We start from the raw sequence: 19,174 nt of genomic DNA, 5'->3' as shown, positions 1-19,174 counted from the left end.
AGTGGGCTGGTCTTCAGAGAGAGACACTTCACAGCAGTCTGACTCTCACTTCACTCAGTCTCTACAGACGAGAACAACTCAGGATACCCACTTAGACTAGAAGCCAGCTTTGGGACGGGAGAGACCCAGTGAGAGCCGCGAGCAGAGCCGGGTCCGACTGAAGGAATCTATCCGGAACAACTTCAGCACACTTTCTCCAACATCTTCCTTTTCCCTGCATTTCCATCTCTCACAGCCTCTGTGTTTTCTCTGCTGGAAGTCAACAAACACATCCTTTCTACCACGACACTGGAGTGATTTAACCTTAAAGAGCAAGGTAAGGAACTTAACATAAAATTGAGATGTTTTAGGTGTTTCTTGATAGGTTTTAGTTTCCCGTTCACAACAATCGCACGCAGGAGTAGATGCGTTTCAGTTCTCTCAGGATCATTTGCACTATGTTGAGACATTGCTCAGGTGTACCTGCCTTTGCATTTCCGAAATGCCTTCAAGCCTCATGAAAGAGTTGAATCACTTCTGCAGTGGCGGGGAAACGGAGCGGGACTCGGGACTCCCCGCGCTCTTTGAACCCTCTGCCAGAACAAGAGCGAGGGCTTCTGCGGTCTGCAAACTCCGGGAAGTGAAGGATTTCAAGCCCGAGCTCGCAGGCTCCTTTAGTGCTCGTCTGGATCTCAGAGGAGGTGCGATGGGAGTTTCTGGACATTGTGTTGGAGACGCGGTTCCCATGCGCTCCCATCCGCCAGACGCAATTCATCACAGCTCGTCCTCGCCCTCTCAATTGTGCGTCTGTTATTCAGTCTTTCACAGTGTTACATGTCTCTGTCTCCGCTGAGGGCAAAGGCACAGAGGGAGTTTTTCTTTAAATGTCTGTTTGCTAGGAACTTCTCCAAACAGTACTAACGCATAAAAGCACCTGCAAGAAATTAAATCGTGGCCCATGATTTACAAAATGAGATGTCCTTTTGCTGTTTAGAGAAATGAATGGTTGACAAGAACAACTTAGTCTGCGTTTTTTTTTTTTTTTTTTTTTTTACAGTTTACAGTTTATGAATGAATAATGGAAAGTGTATTTTAGATTGAAGTGCTCATTTAAGTTGTCTGATTTCTACATTTCCTTCCCCAATATCCAAACAACCATAATTCGCATTGTTTCAGGAGTCAGGCTACTGAATAAAACACAATAAGAAGTGCAGGCTACTTATGATGAATATTTAGTTGTTGGCACTGACAGCCTGAAAAGTGCAACAAATAAATCAAACACATTATATTACAAATTCTTTCTTAATCAACTTTTGCAGTTCACTTAAATGGTCCTGCAGTGTGTTTAATTTTAAAACGTACAAATATTCAGTTTGTCGTGATGTAAACCCATAAAAAACTTCAGGAATAATCATTATTTGTGATGTCATGAAATGCATGTCACTGCTTGACATTTCACATCAGCTTCCCATCCGCAGCATGCAGTGAGATCTCGGTCCCATTTGCATCCTTTCCTTTTTGAATTTGAATAGTAAATTGTGTGGATTTTTTAATCTCTCCGATGAGATTGCGAGGATTAGTCTCCTATCAGACACAAACAACTAGGAAGTGGATTGCTGGCTACCTGATGTGGTTCCTGGTGAGAGTGATACTTTCCTCTGGGCTGGGAGACGTAATGAAAGGCAGACTCAGAATGAGGGAATTTGAATAACTGTATTTAGCGGCAAGGCCAAGCTGCACTGCCTCCCGTCCTCTCTCGGAAAGAATGAAACAGGAACAAAAGTCTAAGAACGGGAAGGTCTCTGGTGCATAGCGTATCTAAACCCGTATTAGCATATGAAAACTCTGGCAGCGAAAGAATTCCTCCACTGTTGCAATAGCTATTTGTGTGTCCGATGGAGTGACAGTCCAATGCGGAGATACAGTCGTCCTCACCCTGCTCTTTGGGGGTCTGACGTGACTGTGTGTCATGTCCTGTTAAGGAGAACCAGGGATTTAATCGCAGCTTTTCGAACTTTTTGTGACCCCCTGCTCTTTCATTTCCATATCTGCTTGTCCACATAATTTCAAAGCTTGAATTCAGTTTGAGACGGTTCATTCTGTGTGTCCTGTCAGCGAAACATGCGAACGACGCCATTCACATAAGATCATTTTCATTCTCGGTAGGTAGATGATAAATAAATGCCAGTGACCTCTTTATTTCCCAGCATGCCCATTTGTGCACTTCCTTAGATATGCTCATATGGGTGGGGTGGGGAGGGGAGGACAAATTGTCCCTCGAGTCTGAGAATATTTGTGAGATGTCAAATTCTTCTGACAAACACAGAAATGAAGTGAACATCAGTCAGAGGCCTTCCCATTCAATGGTCTGTTTTTGTGTGGCACTTGGAGAAAGTGGCCCTTATACTCTAAGCACAGCTGCTGAAGAGCATTCCCTGATGTGGTACTAATTGGGAGTCCTGAGATAAAGACCTGTGTGAGGATAGCTAGAGGCTCAAATGGGACATCCCAGTCTGGACATTCTAGAGTGAGCATATGGGGTGTGTAAAAATAATCTTAAAATCGCTTGGAGACGTTACACTTCACAGCTACTCCGTGTGCAGCTACGTGAGCAAATGTGTCTCAAATGCACACATTTCTTCAAAGATTTTATTCAACAAATGCTGTTCTGGGTCCTTGCCAAAGTAAACAAAGAGCGGACAGCCAAATGTCCACAGTGGAGTGCTGGACCTCAGCTCTCAAAACTGGCTTTTAACAATTAGTTATTGTGCCATTTGGCTGCACCAGTGCAGCTCAGGATCGGCAAAAAGACACAGCCAAAGTCAATGTCAAGCACCTCAGCTTTAAAGTGCTGATCTCATTTCTAAGAAATCAAAACATTTGAGATGAGAAGGATGCACAGTGGCTGTTCGCTTGCACACTCATGCACTATTCAATACCAGATAGCACATCATGAGGTACAGATGAGACACAGCTGATACTGCCATGCATGCCCAGTGCTGCTCCTGGAGGGCCAGTGTCCTAAAGGGTTTAGCTCTAAGCTAACCCAACACACTTGCCTGTGGCTGTACCTGAAATTGCCCCCTATACCAGGTCTCTTCAACTCCATTCCTGGAGGACCAGTGCCCTGCAGACTTTGGTTTTAACCCTTATTTAACACACCTGTCTTTAATTTGTAAGTAATTTGTGATTAGCTTCTTTTTTGGGGTGTTTGATTAGGGTTAGAGCTAAACTCAGCAAGACACTGGCCCTAGAGTTGAAGAGCCCTGTGATGTACTTTCATTCACTCTTCCCTACAGTACTCTTCTAATACAGTGGTTCCCAACCATGGTCCTGGAGGCCCCCCAACTCTGCAAATTTAGCATGTCTTCATGATCAAAAACACCTGATTCTACTCATCAGCTCATTAGTACAGAGTGCCAGACACGAATGTGCAGTTTTGGCGGGGGGCTCCAGGAACATGGTTGGGAACCACTTTTCTTATATTGTCCATTGAATGAGCGAATGAAAACAAACGAGTGAATTTAGACACTGAGTGCTCTGGTAATGCTGCAGACAGCATCTTCTGGCAAGATGAGGTAATTCATTCGTGTGATGCTCTCAGTGCATGGTTTTTCTCTAGCTACTCGTCAAAGTGTACATTGGTTTTACATTCATTATTTAGGTCCATAATGGAATCGAATGACTGCAGCCAATAATGTCCACTGTGTTTGCAGACACCACTACCAGTGGCGGTCGCGTGATTTTGCCAAGTAAGACATGTTCCTAGATCAACATCTTCTGATGATCTTAGATCAACATTATTGTCCAAAAATATAGACTTAACCCAATCCCTGCCCCTAAACCTCACCCTACCCATAATTTATTGCTAAAATCAGTGGGAAATAACAGCAGATTAACAAGGGTGTAGAACCACCTAACTCTGATTGTAAGCCTAAAACAGATCTTTTCTGAAAAGTTATATCTCAATTCTGATTGGTTGATTGGAATTTTGTTCCAGGATCAACAAGGATGTTGAGGGTATAACGGGTGCTTTTTGATACAACCTGGGAGTTTCTAGGAATCCTAAAGACCTTGATTTACTGGTTAAGATGTCTTTTATTAGAACAGGAGCCAAACTCTGTGGGATAGTGGCCCTCCTGGAACAGGATTGGACATGTCGCAAATGATGAAAAACTGGAGATTTCAATTGTATGTGGTTTTAAATTTGATTTATGAATATCATATTTAAGTGGTTATACCAAAGAAATAATATTGCGTGGCTTGGCTTATTAGTGCAGCAAGACACAGATTGTCAGAATAGATGGACTAACCACAGACTTGTCAAAGTTGCACAGAATAAAACTGCTCTACAAAATCCAACATTGTCCCCATTGTGTTGGGTGTTGGTTTCTTTTCCCGCTTCTTTCCAGCTCTGGCTCTGTATGCATGCAAGGCAAAGCCGTGAGGAGCCCAGGGGACGAAGCCCACAGTAAATGTCTGCTCAGAGGTTTCTGGAAGCGCTGACAGAAGCTGAGGGAAACTCACCCATTCTCCAGTTTCAGGGCGTCGTGCCTCTGTTGAAACAGAATCTGAAATGTTTCCCTTATCTCTGTGGAAGTGAAGGCTTTTGTCCCTCTGGAGTGATATAGGAGAGTTCACATATGTGACACTGAGCTCCACAGAGAGGAGAGTCAGTATGGAAGCTGTGTGTGTGTGTGTGTGAATATGCAGTCATATATGTTTAAATCGCGAGTGAGACAGAAGTGACACCTCCACACAGGTTAGTGCGGTAATGATGGCTCTCTGCTGTTTGTGGCCCGGGCAGCTGCAGTTTGATTGACAGGTGGTAGCTGCTCTGGTGCGATGTGTGTTTTCACCCTGTCAGTAGTGCTGCTTTTCATGCACCATACATGTGCTACTCATCTGTCTGTGTGTGTGTGTGTGTGTTTCCCTTGCTGAGCCTGTCAGTCCCCGTCTCACCTTGGTGAACTGAACGTGAACACTTCTTGTGGCAATTAATCAGTCTATTATTTGACTGACTGAATCATAGCATTATCTGCTCCTCATTGCTGATTCATCAGTCAGACCTAAAGCCTCTAGACTCTCGGTGGAGATGAATGGCTATTTTATCTGATTAGGATGAACATCTAACATCTCTCAGATAATTAGACGAATTGTTATCCAGAGTGGAATGCAGCCAGATGTTTCTGAAACACCTGACACAAGATCCCCGTAGGCCTATTGCATTTGTTTTTGCAGAATTATCTCGAACTGCTTTTTTTTAGATAGAACGATAATCAAGGAAGTTAAAACAAGGTGAATTACTTAAAGAGTAAACTGTTTAAATAGCACCAAAGCATTGTCGTTTTACTTGCACGTGAAGTGATTTGGAGGATTTTGAGGATGATAATTATAACATTACGGCATGTTTCGTTCAAAGAGTTTAAGCTGTTTAACATTATGAACTTGACTCTACGACCTCCCCGCAACACACTCTCTCCCGAAACCACTTCAAGTGTTCAGTTCATCACACATCTCAGATTTGTACATGGTCCATAAGTGATCCAGGACCCGAATGAACCCGTTTCCGTCACAGAAAAAATAATTGGTAAAAACAAATGAATAGAGGAAAAAAAAAAAAAAATGAATAGGAGCAAAACAAAGTTGACACGATTGCGGCTGACTCTGCCTTCAAATTATCCTTCCCCAAATTGCGATCAGACATTCTCCCAGCTCTAATTAAACATTAGCTTTTATTTGTTCCAGATGGGGCTTTGTTTTGAAGTTTTATTTTAGGACGAGAACCCTTTCTGTTATGGGAAACACAACGGCATCCAAACCTGACTGAGTTGGAGAGGAAATCCATGTTCCTGTGTTTCTTTGCTTTCTCTCCTCGTTTAAAAAATTGGAATTTGAGGCAAATGTTCTCTACAGCCACATCCAAAGACATACAGTGTTATAATTCATACCCAAATATAATCTGTTGATGATGTCTGCCCGGACACATACAAGCTCTTTCAATTCCCACACAGTGACAATCACCTTCAATGCATTCATTTTCCCTATTCAGTTCAAAGATCTCCCATGGACACAAACGTATCATCTGGATTTCTACAAGAAGATCTTATGTTAAATCACTGACCTGGACTAGAAGATATCCTTGTATATCATTTATAAAAGTTCATGACTGTGAATTAAGATGGATTGCTTTCCTGCAAACCATTCAGAATTTCACATACTCCTAAGAGCCTCAGACCACATTTTCAAGCAAACTGTTGTTGTCCACCCGATTATGTGCAACATTTAAAAGGCAAGAGGAAAGCATGTAAAAGAACAAGAAACAATAGTTGAAAGCGGAAGAGGAAAAAGAGAGAGCACTATCTGAGTGAAAGAGGTCAAGAAAAGTGGGAATAAAGGCAGAAGGAGGGAAGGGATTTCTGAAGAGGTCATAAAGAGGACAAGCACTCACTTGCTGTTAATGACAGTGGAGCAGCGCTCTAATTTGCCATCATTAGCCTGATTATATCAGGGAGTTTGGGCTTTGCCTTCAGCTCCAATCAATGGCACCAAATCAATAGAAAGAGGATATCCCTGCAACGCCGAATCCAGCCTAGAGTGTGGCCCAACACAGCCAGACTCATCCCAGTTCAGCTCTTCCTAAACCGCCCCATCGAAGTCTAATACAGCACAGGATAGAGTTAGACTTCGCTCATTCTAACACATTTGTGCAGTTTCCAATGGAAAAAAAAGTCTAGTTAGGCACTAAATTTGACCAGATTCTTTTACCTGAAGTACATTCCACATCAAGGCTTTTTAAATTTTTTTAAATGAATACTTTTATTCAGCGAGAATGCATTAATTTGAAAAATCAAAAATTCCAGTTAAGATATGTGTAATGTTAAAAAAAATATGAAGCAGCACAACTGTTTTCAACATTGATAATAATAATAATGTTTCTTGAGCACCAAATCAGCAAATTGGGATGATTGCTGAAGACTGCAGGAATGATGCCGAAATTTGAACAGATATTCACATTGAAAACATCTATTTTAAATTGTAATAATATTTTCCAAAACTACTGTTTCTAGTGTGTTTTTTTATTATTAAAGTAAGTGAGCAAATAATAAACCTCTTTCAAAAAAAAACTAAAAAAATCTTATTGACTTCAGACCTTTGAATGGTATTTTATGTCTACAGTTTTATATCTGTGCTAAAGACTTGTTTACAACATTTTAACAAAGTGTAAATAATAATAAATAAAAAAAAAAAAAAAAAAACATTCAGTTTGTCATTTACGTGAAATTGTTATGAAAAGTGCCCCGGACAGATGCAGAAGATTGGTGAGAAAGAAAATCTGTGAATAGTTATAAGCAGGTGTTTAACACCAGCCAGACATGGATATTTTTGTACTGTGAGCTCAGACACTCTTCACAGTGATTAGTGAGCGGACGCGTTTGTGTGTGTGTGTGAGTCTTCAGTGAGCAGATGTGTGCATCTGTGAGTGTCTGAGTGCCTGGATGTTCTCATGAGTCCTTTGAATGTTTGCGTGCAGGATGGACCGCCACATCCCCGTCTTTCCCCCAGCTGGGCCGCTTCTTGAGTTAAAAAAGCAGCAGAACTTCAAAGGTGGTCAGTGAGGACATTCAGTTGAATTCATCGTCCCAGATCTGCTGTAGTTTGGTTTGTTTGTTGTAGTGTGATGGTGCAGTTCAGACATTTAGCTAAATGTTAAGAACAATTTGTTTTTCTTTTAGAATAAGGACATCACGTAATGATTTAACTTCCATTAGAGTTTTCAAACAGTCGTTGGTAGCTATTGATAGTTTAACTGTCCTCAATTTGCTCTTAAATTAATTTGGTAATGCGTGTTAGCTTTGAAGTCTTCTATATAAAAAATTCACATCGATGACTCATCCTACACTAAACAGATTTTCGTCCAATCAAATGCTCTCCTCTATGCCCCTCCCCCAACATGTTTAGTGAGTAGCTTTTGATGTTGTGTGCTAATATAGTTTTAATGCATGGTTTTTAAGAATGGCATTTCATTCTCCTGTTCAATCACTGTCAATCTCTCTCTCTCTCTCTCTCTCTCTCTCTCTCTCTCACTCTTTAGGATGAGGTGGATGTGTGGATCTTGTGGTTTGGTGATGCTGGTCTTGGGGGTGATGGGACAGAAACTGCCCACACGTGATGAAGGCCTCTTTCAGATGCAGATCAGGGATAAAGCTCAGTTTCAGGACTCTTCTGTCTTGCCAGATGGAGCCGAGATCAGCGGATACCTGTTCAGAGATACACCAAAAAGGTGAATTCATACACCACAGAAATATTTTTTTTACCAGATACAGTATATATATATATATATATATATATATATATATATATATATATATATATATATATATATATAAATATACAAACTATTATAAATGTATTTATTTATATTTGTGATGTCCCCATATCTCCTCAAATTGAGTTTAGATTTAGAAATATAGATGATAGACATATGTTTAAAAATATTTCCTTCATATAAACCAATTTGGATGGAAGGGTTATAATCATGTGCATTTGGATGTGTCTTTGTGTGTTGGAAGAAGAAATATGGCATCTATCATAGCCATAATGCATCAGATGCGGATGAGACATGCATTATGAATGAGATGCAAGCAACTGCATGCTAGTGTGTGTTTGATGAAGCATTGTTTTGAGTAGCAGTTGCACTCCAATGGACGTTCAGCACGTCCGTCAAACTGAACCACATGCCAGGTCTTAGCAAAGGCTGCAGGGTTATTTTAGCAGAGAATCCTGGATGAATTAATCAGAACTTACGTACCGCAGATGACCCAATGCTGAGGTATTCGCAATTTTATTTTATAGTAACAACAAATCTCCCTGTTTCTCGTTTGATGTCCATGCCAGTGATCCTGTAAATGTCGTGTCCTGCTAATGAACTGCAGTACTCTCAAATATAGCTGATTACACTGAAGTCTTTGTAATTATTTTACAGACTGTGGAGTTGGAAGGCGTTTCTGCTCACAGAAGCTCACACTATGTTTGGAATGAAACACTATCATGCTACTTATATTAATGTTGCACTATTCAGTCATTTTAATAAAATGAAGTAAAATAAGTATAAGTTTTGTGCAATATCTAAACACATTTAACTGTACAACAGACCACATTGTGCTGTAACCCATAATGCAATGTGCTCAACTTGACCTTCAATTTCTAGTCGATAAATGATCTTTAACATCATGATTTTTCTTTTTTTTTTGGATTATTGTCATTATTATTTTTATTATTTAATTGTATTTATTTATTTTACATCAAAAGATCATTTATTATTTATTTTATCAAAATTTTTGATTTATTTTAATCGTATTACAGTTTTAGATTTTTTTTTTATTTTGATTACAGTTTTAGATTTTTTTTAATTACATTTTTAGATTAGTTTTTATTTTCCTATAAATGTACTGACCCAATCTCATTGACAAAAATAAATAATAATAAAAAGTAAAAATAAATAATAATTATGAGATGATGATTTTGCATAAATTAGTATGATGTGGTTTTGTGGGGGGAAATATTGTTCTGTATAAAATAATATCATAATATGAACTGGCCAAAATGGAAAATAGTTACAAACTGCCATAAGAGTGTGTCAAATTTCAAAAGCCAAAAAAAACCTAAATTATTGTAGTATATATAAAATAAAATACAATTTCAGTTTTTACAAATTTAATATTGCATTTATTGTGTTACCTGCCAATTCTTTGTAATAAGTTGTGAAATTTACTAGCAATTTTTAACTGAAGATTGTTTACAAATATTCTCTTTTTTTTCAGTGTGGATATCATTCATACGTAATGTGTTAATGTAGCCAATGTTAATTGAATTGTAAATAATCCCATAATGCTTTCTGTTTCACACACTATTTTTAAAAGAAATAGTAGGCAGTATTCAGTCTATTCTTGCACTTAGCAGGCTAATATTTCAGTTCGCAGATAGCATTAGAAATAATAAGCAGCTGAAATACACTAGCTGTGTTTGGTGGGGCTTTTATAAGACATCTCCCATGTGCAATGCATTGTCAAAAGTATGCTAACTCAGTGGCAACACAGAGCTAAAAACGCAAACAAAGCTAGCGGAAATGTGTCGAGACAGCAAGGCTAACGTAGCAGCACTGTGTTTGGGGAATATGGTCCTAATTCTGTAGCGGTCTCTGAAAGGCCAACTAGTTCTAATTTCAGTATATTGTGTCTTGGGACAGGTTTTAATATATCTCAAGTACTTTTAAAGGCGAAATATGACTGCAGTCAGGCGGACTAAATTAGCAACACCATTATGCATAACCTTGCTAAAATTGTCTTATACTTAGGGACAAATGTGGAAAAAGTATTGTTATACACCTTGTTATGTAACTATTGTATGCTAAAAGAGTGCATCTGAGTGCGACAAAGAGCACATCTGCTATACAACATACAATGAGTCAGGTTTAATTTCCCGTATGATTTCAGTGCATGCTAACTTTCCTCACTCTTGCAGGTACTATTTTGTGGTGGAGGAAGACAACACTCCTCTGTTGGTGATGCTGACGCCTTGCGATGCTCCTCTCGAGTGGAGATTGACGTTGCAGGAGCTCCCGGAGGACCGCAGCGGAGAAGGATCAGGTATCCGAATTAAATCTCCCGATCGATGTTGCAACTCTGCAGTAATTTAAAACTTGTTTCCCATGTAAACGTTCTAAACTATTATTAGAAAAACTGATCTTAGATCCGAGGAACAAGATAACATCTTCCATAGCTATTCAGGACTGCTTAATGATTAAAGAAGACATTGGTATCTCCTTCCGTGTATCTCCAAAGGATTAAACTTGATTAGGAAGTCATTCCTAAATTAGGAATAATTTCAAACATAGATGAACACATGTAAAATAAACTGAAAGGATTAAAGATGATAGCTTAAGGGGTGAGATAATTATATATTACACTAGGCCTAAATAAAACTTAGAACTGAATCTATAAAATTGTCTGAGGATCACTGTTTGCATTATGAGGTTGCATTTCAGTTAGGATGCTGCCTATGTAGGGAACAGACAACTACGTTTTAAAAACAGTATTAGTAGGGCCTTTTGCACTGCTTTAGTTCCAGATCTAAACGTACAGTACTAAAGTACTGGGAAGATTTTGCGCAAACTATTTCCCAGTACCATTTAAAGGTTTGCATTCACACCGATAGCTGTGTACTAGGACGTGACGTAAGCCAGTCGACAGCGATGTTATTTGTGCACAGCGTTCAACAACAACGTTAACAAAGAAGAACAACATTAGGTGCGTTTACATGGACCCTTTTTGCTTCCATCGGAATGAATTCATTCTGATTGACGAATCCCAACTTAGTGTTTACATGAATGCTAAATAAAGGGATCGGGTTGATGTGCGCATTTACATGTCACAAGCTTCTGATCAGATTTACTCTTTTGACATGCGCACATTGCCTGAATATACAGAGTTTCCGCTGCAGTTTTACAAAGCACACGTTATATTTATCTACTTCAGGTCCTAATTAGGTGACGACCAGCACATGAACTGTTATGCTGCTTAACTTTACTTTAGCAAAAAAAAAAAAAGGAGTAAAAGTGCCTCTTCCCGCACCCCAAACTAGACGTCTGTTGATGAGAGTCTTAAACGAGGTCTGGTGGGACGTGGTCCTGTTCCACTTCACATACGCTGAGTGAAAGGGGAGATTTATAATGACAGGACACTTATTTCTGACACTTTATTCACTAGGAAGAACACCTCGTTCCGCGCGTCATACGTCATTACGCTATTTCTACATCACTGCGCATGCGCAGTACTTTCCAGTTTTGGTTTTCAATCCGATCAAGTGTTTACATGTCCTCTTGCTCAGATTACAAAAGGGATAAACCACCTCTTACAGTCCAATTGAAATTTTAGTCGGATCAAGCCAATTCAATTGTTAACATGTGACATTTTTATTCTGGCTGTGCTTCTAGTCCTATTATGATCGGATTAGAAGGGTCCATGTAAACGCAGCTTTTAACAACATGAGGATGAGTTTTTTTTTTTTGTGTTCTCGTGGGTTTCACAATAATGGAGATGTAATGTTGACGTTTACGTAAAGCGATTGAAAGAACAGAAAGGACTATGAATCTCTAAGGACAACTGGCAGTGCTACCCTGCACTTCAGCGCCTGTCAATCTAGCACTGTTCATCATGCTTGCGAAATAAGTTGACACAATGTTTACAGTATGTTACTTGGTGTTTTAAATCATGCCGGGTGAGGGCGTTTTCGAATGCGTCTGGCCAATCAGTCTCTACTTAGGTCACGGTTAGTACCAGTTGTGCTGGTTAGACCCTGCTCCAGAGTAGGAGCTAATTTGTTTCTCGAAAAAGGCAGTACTAATATCAAACCCAGTTCCTCCGGTTCAAAAACGCCCCAAAGTGGGTAGTTACACAATTACTTCTGGTACTATAAAAAAGGTTCCTGGGGTGTGATAGGCCCTAGTGTTTGCAAGCTCTTAAACTGATTAAAAAAAAAAGTCAAAATGAATGTCCTACAGATGCCTCTTTGGGAAAAAATAATAACTATATTCATTTGAAAAGCAGCAGGGCTGCAGGTAAACATGTGTTTCTGTGAAGTACTGTGGAGCATGTCCAGTGTGGGTCAGTGTTTTCCACTGTGGTCAATCATTAGCCCTGTTAGTGCGTCAGTGTGTGTTTGTGATGTGTGAATTTGGGCCCAGTGTTACCACGCTTGGTGTGCTGATGGACTACATCTGAATGTCTACAGACGTAAAAGCCTGAAAGTAAGAATGAAAAAAGTCAAATGGAGTGAATCTTGTATAAGGATACATAGGGGTGAATCTCATAAACCCTGTCAAGGACATGTACAGGTGAACCCAAAATAGAAAACTTTATAGTGAAATTTGACCTAGACATGCTTTCAATCACACATCTGTAGGATTCCTCCCACTGTTCCCATCAACTCTGTGCATGTGTGTAAAGATAAAGGTTGTGACCAGCTTTCGTCTTCAAAGCTAAATTCTTGCTTTTACTCTTCTTCTCCCTTTTAGCTGTACTCTCTCCTCTTTTTGCCCTCCCTCCTTGTACTTTTCTCATTTCTTCTCCTTTTCCAATTACCCTCTCTCAACATCACTCTTTTTCCATCTGGACAGTTTCCTAAAAGAGAAATCAATAAAATTCTACAAAACACCCTTGTATTTCACTCCACACACATGCAGCGGTTTCAGTTAAAGTGCATCTAGACGTGTCTTTGAAGCCTAATGTATAGGACTTAAATCGAGCAGAAGCTGCTTTCTCGAAGTGTGTGCAGAACATGTCCATGTGAGAGCTTACATGAAGACACCATTGTCTCCCTGTGAGACGACACGCTTCTCTGATCATCTCTGTCTTCTTGTGCTGTAATGACTCCCAGGCCCTGGGTTACCTCCGTCTTCTCAGTCTGTGGCCCAATACGGTTGTCATGGCTGATGAAAAGCAGACTCCCATCATTCACTGCTGTGCAGTTGCTTTTTATGCAAAGGATGTAGATTTTTTATTTTTTACAAAACACACTGTGTAATGATCATCCAGCTACGGCTTGACTTGGCAGTGATTGGAAGATCCTGAAAGACAAATCAGTCACAGTTGATGATATCCGCCTTCAGACTCATTTCCTTGCTCATACACATTCAGTCAATCGCAGCTGCAATAACTTAAACACACATACACACACACACATTCTAGTGGGACCGGACCATAGGAAAGAACATTTTCAATCTCTTCAATATTTCACTAGTTAAAATTTAGCTTGACTCCCTTATTTAAGACACTTAATCATCAGCTCCATGGTCCGAACAGAGTGTGTTAGATAAGTGAGACATAAGAAATGTGCAGAGTGGGGGGTCCAAAGGACCAGGATTAAGAACCACTGCTCTAGAGATTCAGAAAAGTGCTAAACAATGCCTCAAATTTTGCTACAGTATTCACCTGTTTTAGGGATCTATGCATTTATATTTATGCAAACCTTTCATTCAGTTGGAATAAAACCCATGACCTTGGTGTTGCCAGTGTTTAAGCTACATAAATACTTAGACCCAAGTGAGACAATAGTTGACACACAATAAATTATTTCTCTTAAAAAATGGAGATACATCTGAGTCAAAGTGGACATTGCAAACGTACTGTGAGTCAGAACTCCATTTAATCTCTTGAGCTACTTCTGTGCAATACACTTTTTATCTGGTTAATTGCAGTAGTACATTATAAATGAAATGCAAACAAGAATCTTTAATTTGTACTTTTTTGTATTGTGATACAGCAGTCACAGTAAATAAATACTCACACACAAATCTTTTCCCATTATTTTGTGGAATATATCCACTGGGAGACGGTCTGTGAGTGCAACGCGTGTTCATTTAGTTCTCTAGTTGTCAAACACAATATTATGTTTTCTTGCCCAGCTGAACGGAGAGGGCTTGGAAAAAAACTCAAGGAACAGGGAAGCCACAAGGCGTCTCTGTGTAGCTTGGTGTTCCCTTGGAAGGCATAGTGAAAGTCACCCTCTGATGAGCAGGGTTGTTTGGATACTGTACAAAACAGAGTCGCCAGCAGACGAGTGGCTAATGTCCACCGGAGCAGGTAGCACCCAGTGACCTCACAAGGATTAACACATTAAACGATGCTCTTTCCGTTAAGATGGAAATTGCTACTTCTTTTTTCCAGTGGTGTAAATTGGGGTATGGGGAGGAAGCGGAAAGTAAACAACTAGATTCGTTTTTTGTAGTGGTGAGGGAAATGCGTCATTATGTGGCAGTTAATGTTAAATGTCTCAGTCATTGATGTTCAGAGAGAGCTTAAGTGTCCACATCCATTTGTTCACCAATTTATGTGGCTTGTGTTTGTGTGCGGTTTAAACAAGTCATCATTCAAAATGTGCATCTCCAAACAGCACCAAACAGTTTTCCCACACAGTATGGGCCTTGTTTTTGATGTTTGTGGTTTGTTCTGTGGAGACCCTTATTTCCCCATCATCTTTTTTTTGTGCTTGTTTCCCAAGGTCTAATTTTGTGAATTTCTCTGTGTCTTTTGTGTCCCAGGTGAGCCAGAACCTCTAGAGCAGCAGAAACAGCAGGCCACGGCCAATGAGGGGACCGAACTCTTTACTTACAAGGGAAATGACGTTGAGTCGTTCATCTCCACTAGCTCCCCTTCGGGCTTGTACCAGCTGGAAATCATCTCCACTGAAAAGGACAGCAACTTCAAGATTTACTCTACCACAACTCCCGAGTCCGACCAGCCATACCCGGAACTGCCTTACGACCCCAGGGTTGATGTTACCGCATTGGGTCGTACTACTGTCACGCTGGCCTGGAAGCCCAGTCCTACTGGCTCCACCATGGGCCAGCCGATCCATTACTGTGTGGTTATTAACAAGGAGCACAATTTCAAGAGTTTATGTGCAGCTGAGGCCAAGATGAGCTTAGATGATGCCTTCATGATTGCTCCAAAACCTGGTCGGGATTTCAGCCTCTTTGACTTTGCTCATTTTGGTTTTGTCCCATCTGAGAATGTTTTCAAGGATCGTTCCCTCACCACCAACAGAGCTCTGAGCAACAAGATGAGTCGCACATATATCCCCAAGCCCAAAGTGGCAGACATACAGAAGATCTGCATTGGCAACAAGAATATTTTTACCGTGACGGACCTAAAGCCAGACACACAATATTACTTTGATGTGTTCGCCGTCAACACAGGCACCAACATGAGTACTGCATACGTGGGCACTTTCGCCCGCACCAAGGAAGAAGCCAAGCAGAAGACAGTGGAGCTCAAGGATGGGAAAGTAACCGATGTCTTCATTAAGAGGAAAGGCAGCAAATTCCTTCGCTTTGCCCCGGTCTCCTCTCACCAGCGCGTCACGCTGTTTGTCCATGCCTGTCTGGACGCGGTGCAAGTTCAGGTGCGGCGTGATGGGAAGCTTGTTCTCTCTCAGAATGTGGAGGGTGTCCGTCAGTTCCAGCTCAGAGGAAAGCCCAAAGCCAAGTACCTGTTTCGTCTGAGAGGGTCCCGCAAGGGTGCCTCCACTTTGAAAGTACTGGCCAGCACACATGCCGGAGGCAAGCAACCTTTCCCTGCCCTACCTGAAGATACCCGCATCAAGGCTTTCGATAAGTTGCGTACCTGTTCCTCTGTTACCGTGGCTTGGCTTGGCACACAGGAGCGCAATAAATACTGTGTTTACAAACGTGAAGTTTCCGAAAGCTACAGTGAAGAGCATCGGCGCCGAGAGCAGAACCAGTGCGCTGGACCAGAGAGCCGTCGCAAGTCTGAGAAAGTGCTTTGCAAGTACTTTAACAGCGCCAACCTGCAGAAGGCAGTCACTACAGAGACCATAACAGGCCTCGAGGCGGGAAAGACCTACCTCCTGGATGTTTATGTGGTGGGACACAGCGGCCACTCAGTCAAGTACCAGAGCAAACTGGTCAAAACAAGAAAGTACTGTTAAAAAACAAAGACTCCGAAGCACAGACTCTGCACAGAAGTAAATATATTATATATATAATGAGAAAAAAAGAAGTTTATTTAACTCTGAGTGATATTCTACTAAGGAGAGTTTTGCAGACTGACTACTTGCGCACATTGCTAATGCTAACGCTGCATGTGTTGCGGTTACTGAACTGCCTGTAGAGTGAGATATCAACCTTTTTATTTATGTTTACATTACCGAGTCGAGTCGAGTCTGGCGCTCTCAGGCGACCTAAGGCACCTGAAGGTTTGTTCTCAGGGGGTGCCATCGCTGTTGCTACGCAAAGAGTCCCTGTACTGCATCCTCAATGCCATGGAAATTGGAGTTTGGAGGAGTTGCAGTTCTCTTTTAGCCCCTACATGCACCATTTGTCTGCCTTATTGTCTACGTTCAGTTTGTGCATTCGTTTTGGTTTAACGCCAGTCATCGTAGAGGTAACTCCAGGACTCCTTCTCTCCGCTCTCCTGCCCTGTATTAAAAACATGGTTTAGAAGACTTTTTTAAATTATTTCATACTTTCTTAATGTTTTATTTTTTTAACTGCTATTATTTTTTTTGTTATGACAACAGTTATTAGTGATAAAATGTGTTTTAAATCTGTATGAAAGTAAACGTTGCTGAAGCGTTTCCCCACTGTCAGGTTTGTGTGTGTATAATCTCAGTTTGTGAATCTGGTGTGTGTAAATGTGTCTCATCTCTGTGTCACATGTACAGATTTTTTCTGCCAATATTCATGTACATAAAACACTAAATATAGACATCTGTAATCTCAGCGGTTCTGTGTTTCTCTGCCAGGATGATATATAGTAATATATAGATATGAAGTAAGTTATCTTTCACATGAATCATAGTAATGCATGTCAAGAATACTCAAATGATTTATTACATTTGCCAAAAATTGCAGTTTACAACAGAGGCATGGAATATCCCACAATGCAATGCACAATGTCTTTCTTGTTTATTTGATAAGACTGCTTAGATTTAAAGGTCCCGTTTTACGTGCTTTTTTGAAGCTTTGATTGTGTTTACAATGTGCAATATAATGTGTTCATGTTTCGCGTGTAAAAAAACACAGTATTTTTCACACAATTCACCTATCTGTATACTGCTGTTTTCACTGTCACAAAAACGGGCTGATGACTTCCTTGTTCTATGAAGTCCCTCCTTCAGAAATACGTAACGAATTCTGATTGGGCCAGCGGTTCCTGTGTTGTGATTCGACAGCAGCTTAGAGCAGGCTGACCTCCTGGTAACGTGATTGGGCTAGAACGCACGTGCTGGAGATGTATTTATAGTCACAGGAGCGTTTTTACTGACAAGATGCGCATGAAAACCACATTTGTTTTTTTTGCACAGCCCTAACATCAATTTAACAAAGCTAAACAGCGTTGCCCTTTGTGTAATAAGTTACAGAAACTGTTAAACGCACCAACTTAAATAATAAAATACACTTACCGGTTGTGGTCCATAAACAACGCCTTCTCCAGACAAAGAGGGAACTGCTCCATCTTTCAGGAATAATCTTTGTGCAAATCCAGCATTAAACTGATTGAGATTGAGAAAGTTGTCCTCAGCAAAATTAACTGCATATAGTTTTACATGTGGATTATAATTTTCGGGAACTGAGTTAAACATAAATTGTAACCATTAATCTCAAAGTACAGCGTTCCTGGGAAGCCCAAACAAAGATGATTGGACTCCGAGATGAAAAAAACAGCGTTTCAACGACATGGTGACAAAAACAAACAGCTCTTCCTTCTTCTCCGTCGGAGCGCAACAGGGCCACGCCCGTTTGTGAATTCATGTGGGCGGTGGTTAGTCAAAAAAACTGTTTTAGTGACGTCATTCCTGCAGGAACTAGAGGGATGTAGTCCAAACTGGTCGTTTTTTGTAGGCGAATTCTGTTAAATTAAATATCTCGCTTGGCATTGAACTTTGAGCTTTTTACAGATATTATTTATACTCTAACAACAACATTACACACTAACTAACATGGAATCACGAAGAAGGGGACCTTTAAGAAATTTTCATGTGATAAACAAAAAATGCAAAATAAGTTTATATTTCTAAGATGCTAAATCAGTGTCACTTACTTTATAAAAAATGCACAAAGTTTTGTGACAACAGTGTAGCATACAACTGCTATTTCTTATTCCTGCATGACACATTCTGTTTCACACTAGTAAGTAATTGCTATGTGCACACAGCCATAATTTATAAGTTGTTATACTGAGTAAAATAATCATTTAATTAAAAACCTGTTTTAAAAGGACACAACTGTGTCAAATTATGTGTGGGTAACACTTTATTTTACAGTACATGTACTTAAAGTGTATTATACGAGGAAAGTACTTTGTATTAAATGGTAACTACATGTGTTACAGTTAGGTTTAGGGGTAGGTTCAGGTTTAGTATCTAGTTATTACCCATGCAATTATTCTAACTCCTATAATAACTACATAGTTTGCACACACGGAACAGGACTGTAAAATAAAGTGTTACCTGCATGTGTATATAATGTATTCACACAGAAAAGTATATTCCCATTCTCTTTCTCACTGTTAATCTCTATCTTTCACAATCACTTGTACACACAAATATAGGGTTGATTCTTTTGCACAATGCTCAAACCAAACTTTATTTCACACTGACAGTCTAGCGTCTT

General features: G+C 40.1%; 1 protein-coding gene across 1 annotated transcript; it reads left to right on the top strand.

The window, feature by feature from the left end:
• On the top strand, positions 1-17,281 carry LOC113068644 (protein NDNF-like). The gene is made up of 4 exons (XM_026241434.1): positions 1-316; positions 8,075-8,263; positions 10,504-10,628; positions 15,080-17,281. Exons 2-4 carry the CDS (start codon positions 8,076-8,078, stop codon positions 16,486-16,488), a joined length of 1,722 nt encoding a protein of 573 aa, XP_026097219.1. The 5' UTR covers positions 1-316; position 8,075; the 3' UTR covers positions 16,489-17,281.
• Positions 17,282-19,174: the final 1,893 nt, after the last annotated feature.

Source organism: Carassius auratus, linkage group LG48F (genome assembly GCF_003368295.1).
Source record: "Carassius auratus strain Wakin linkage group LG48F, ASM336829v1, whole genome shotgun sequence".
Taxonomy (NCBI): Eukaryota; Metazoa; Chordata; class Actinopteri; order Cypriniformes; family Cyprinidae; genus Carassius; species Carassius auratus.
This window is presented reverse-complemented; position numbering and strand designations above follow the sequence as displayed.